Source organism: Phytophthora infestans, genomic scaffold, assembly GCF_000142945.1.
Source record: "Phytophthora infestans T30-4 supercont1.3 genomic scaffold, whole genome shotgun sequence".
Classification (NCBI taxonomy): Eukaryota; Oomycota; class Peronosporomycetes; order Peronosporales; family Peronosporaceae; genus Phytophthora; species Phytophthora infestans.
The window spans coordinates 5,385,055-5,388,949 of NW_003303756.1; the positions used below are offsets into that span (position 1 = coordinate 5,385,055).

Consider the following 3,895-nt stretch of genomic DNA (forward strand, 5'->3'; position numbering starts at 1 on the left):
GCCCAATCAGGGCGCGAGTTAATTGTGTCCGCTTTTTGGTCATATTTGTAATTTTGGCATAGCTAAGTCGAGTCAGAAAGGTAGGCGCGGTCGGTAAGATGGGACGAAAATATATTAGACAGGCTAAGTGTAGCCATGCGAAAAGGCAGGAAAAAGCAGCAAGAAAGGAACCGGACGGACTTATTAACAGACGGACAGGCTGCAAGTTTAGGAGGCGGTAAATAAGAAAGCACCAATTATCTATTGGAGACTTTCTGGAGAGGAAGATCAATTATTAATTTTCGCTCCCGTTGTAGCACCAATAATCTATTGGGCGGTGTTTAATTGGCCATACATTCTTTGATACTGGTGCCCTCGCTGTGTACCAATTTTGCTGCACCAATAATCTATTGTTTGAGCTGAGGAAGTTCAATAATCTATTCTGGTCTAGTCAGCTCTCTAACCCAATTATTTATTTTCTGCTTTGATTAGCAATAGATAAAAATGCAATATTCGGCATCCCTGGCAGGCAACCGAGAGCTTAGAGGGATCTGGCTGCAATTTGGGGTGGCGATCACCACATTGCTTTCGATTCCGGTCGCTATTTGGTACTAGTGTTTTGGCTACATCCTCGAGTACTCTACAGACGACCAGGAGCTCATCGCACTTGCCACCACATTCTCACGCGTGATCTTCGGATCAATCCTTCCTTCACTTCTCTACTGTTGCCTCAGGTTTGGCCTCACGTGAACGAAGCAATGAGGGAATTACTGGCCTCTGTTTGACATTCTTGCGCTTGTTTACCAGACAGTATTTACAAGCGATGGGAATTCTGCTACCCACCACCGTAGTCGGGGTGGTTTCAATTTTCGTGGCCACTGGCAGTAACTACGTTCTAATCTATGGCATTGGCTCCTGGAATGGCTTGGGCTTCACCGGGTCACCCACTGCAACCGTGTTGGCATCCTGGTTCCAGCCGATTGCGCTCTTCAGCTTCGCTATTCTCTATAAGCATCACCATCGCCGCGCTTGGTACGGCTGGAACATCCACGCGCTCACGCTTAACCGACTGCGATCTTATCTAAGGGTGGCTGGACCGATTTCCAGCAACAGCTTCGTATCCAACTTGGCCAGTGCACTAGTAGCCCTAGTAGCAGCAAGACTTGGAGCTCGAATTATCGCTGCTAATGCTGTCATTTCAAGTCTGTGGGGGCTGCTTTGGGCGCTCTTCTGGGGATACGGCTGTGCCACGCAGGCCCGCGTCGCCAATTACTTAGGTGCGGGCAAACCGGACTTGGCGCGTCGTATCACTGGCTTAGGTTTTATCTGCACGATGGTAGTCGTCGTACTTATCGCGGCGGCCACCAGCCTCATGGATCAGCACATTATAGCGTTATACACGACGGACACAGATCTCTTAACCACTTGCAAGCTTGTACTGCCCATTTTCGTCGTTGCTTGCGCCTTTGAGGCCGTGGAGATTCTTGGTGCTGGAGCTCTGACTGGAATGAGGTGCGTACCACTACTGCAAATGGCCTCATCAGAGATCTTTTCATTGCCGATTTTCTCATCAGTCGCCAAAAATTTGCGTCGTCCAGCCAAGCTCACACTGTGTTCTGGACTAGTGCAATTGCCACGTGGTTCATCAATCTGCCGGTGGCCTACATAGGCGGTATTACGTTGGGCTACGGATTCCCCGCGCTCTGGGTGGGTGTACTCAGCATGGAGTTCTTTAAAGTGAGCAGCTATACGTTGGTACTCGCGCACGTGCGCTGGAGCGACGTAGCTGAGCGCGTCAAAGCGGCGGTGGAAGCTGCCCCTGAGATGGAACAGAGCACGGCGCAGTTCGTGGCAGCCGCAGCTGACATCCAACCTATCACACCACCTACAACGCCGACGCTCATGGCCTCGGCCCTGGAGCGCAATCGTCACCTGCCTAACGAGGTTCTACCTGCTCCGTTCGGTTAGATGATCTGGCGGACCTCCCTCCGTTCGTTAATTATAATTCAAATTACAATTAAGGACATTTTTCGACAAAAATTCCAGCAAATAACACAGACGTTCCGTCCGGGTTCGCAGCTCGAGCCTGAGCTTTTTCTAGAAGTACTGTTGGAATACGAATTGGGGACCAGGCACAATGAAGTGTTGGTACACGAGATGAGAATCAGTTGGGCCAGGTCATTGTATGAGAACGGGGTTGAATCCGTTAGTGTTGGTAGGAGCTCTGGGAGAGCAGCGCTAGCACTTAAATAATTCAGTCTTCATTTTACCTTCCAAGAGTCTAAGCGGTCAGAAGTGTGTTCACGGAACGGAGTTCCAATAGGGCTATGAGCCCAAAGACGAAGCCGCTGAAATACTCGAGTGAAGGAGTGCCGAAAAACTGGAACGGCAAGGATTGGCAGACGTATAAGTGGGCGTTGATGAATGTCTTCAAAGAGCAAGATCTCAAAGCCATCGCGGTCGGTGAATTGACCAAGGCGATGCTTTCTACCGCGAGTGCGGAGAAGAAAGAGGAATTTGAGAAGAAGCAATTGAAGATCATGCGCTTAATTGGTATTTCAGTACCGGCAGACGTGCTGCACCAAATACGCGACAAGGAGACCGGATCGGAAATGTGGAGGGAGCTGTGTAGTCTGTATGAAGGAAAGCAGAACGAAGCGATCAAGGCATATACGATTCGTCGCGTAGAGAACGAGTTTTGGAACGCGAAGCTTACCCCTGGAAGTGATGCTAATCTTCACCTCTGTAAGATGTTCAACCTCAAGACTGAGTTGGCCGACTTGAATGATACCGTTGCAGACACCACAATGGTGGATATGCTACTGGAGAGTTTGCCTGATCAAGTTGAGTTCGAACATTTGAAATCTTTTTACTATGGAGCGGATCCGAGTGTGTACTCACCTAAGAAGGTGAGGGAGCTGATTCTCGCAGCAGCAGCTCGGCAGAGAGAGTTCCGAGGAAAGCGTAGTGACAAGAAGGGTATCCAGAGAGGAGGAAGTGGAAAAGCATTCGAGAGAAAAGGGAGTTCTCAGGAGGACAAAGTTGGTGGATTCAAGAGTGCCCGGAAGTGTTATTCCTGCGGCAGTGAAGACCATCTGCGGGTGAATTGTCCTGATAAGTCAAAGGTGCAGGAGAATGGTTGAAGCGCTGACAAGAAGCGCAAGCCACGGAGTAACTACACCGTGCGACAGGAGATAACTATGCCTGTGCAAATGGACCGTGAACAGGATGAGGGTGTCGTAGCAGGACTTGGGCAGTTACGTGAAGTCCATGAAGACCCTCAAGGACGCGGTGAAGCACATGGACAGGATGAATCCGTGGATGAAGATGAAGCTCGAGAAGCTGAAAATCATGTTGAAGATGCACGTAGTCATGGAGTCGTGAGTGACGGCGAAACAGTGAGTGACGAAGACCCATTAAGTGATCCTGAGGCAGATAGTGGTGAAGCACATCTGATAGACAGCGATCAAGAAACTGGACGGCTTAATGGCGGGTGGTGGTATTTGGATACGGCTTCCGACTCGCACGTCACGGGTAATTTCGCTGAGTTTGTGTCATACACGGCGGACTCGGATAACTTGCAGAATATCCGAGGTGTTACGCCAACCATTGCCTCAAGAATTGCAGGAATGGGAACAGTGGCGTTGATGACAGAGGTAGACGGAGAACAAGTGGTAACATATATCGATGGAGTGTTGTACATTCCTGACGCAGAGTATGGCTCGTTTTCTCCGGGACTTGCCTTTGAGCAAGGGTTTGCTATTGAGTTTAACAGTGAAACCAGAAGTTTGACATACTGAGAGATGGAAGGACTGTAGCTGTTGCGACGGCGCAGGATGCTATTTGGGGATTTCAGGTAGCAGTTCCAACTCAGGAGAGCAAGAGTGATCTCAGAAGCAGCAGCAGTATGCAACCA

The 3,895-nt window shown here is 49.6% G+C and overlaps 1 protein-coding gene across 1 annotated transcript; it reads left to right on the plus strand.

The window, feature by feature from the left end:
* Window positions 1-802: 802 nt before the first annotated feature.
* PITG_02993 (Multidrug/Oligosaccharidyl-lipid/Polysaccharide (MOP) Flippase Superfamily) lies at window positions 803-1,947 on the plus strand (the record flags this gene model as incomplete). Its single annotated transcript, XM_002907791.1, has 2 exons — window positions 803-1,491; window positions 1,605-1,947. The coding sequence occupies 2 exons, from the start codon at window positions 803-805 to the stop codon at window positions 1,945-1,947; spliced, it is 1,032 nt and encodes a 343-aa protein (XP_002907837.1).
* Window positions 1,948-3,895: the final 1,948 nt, after the last annotated feature.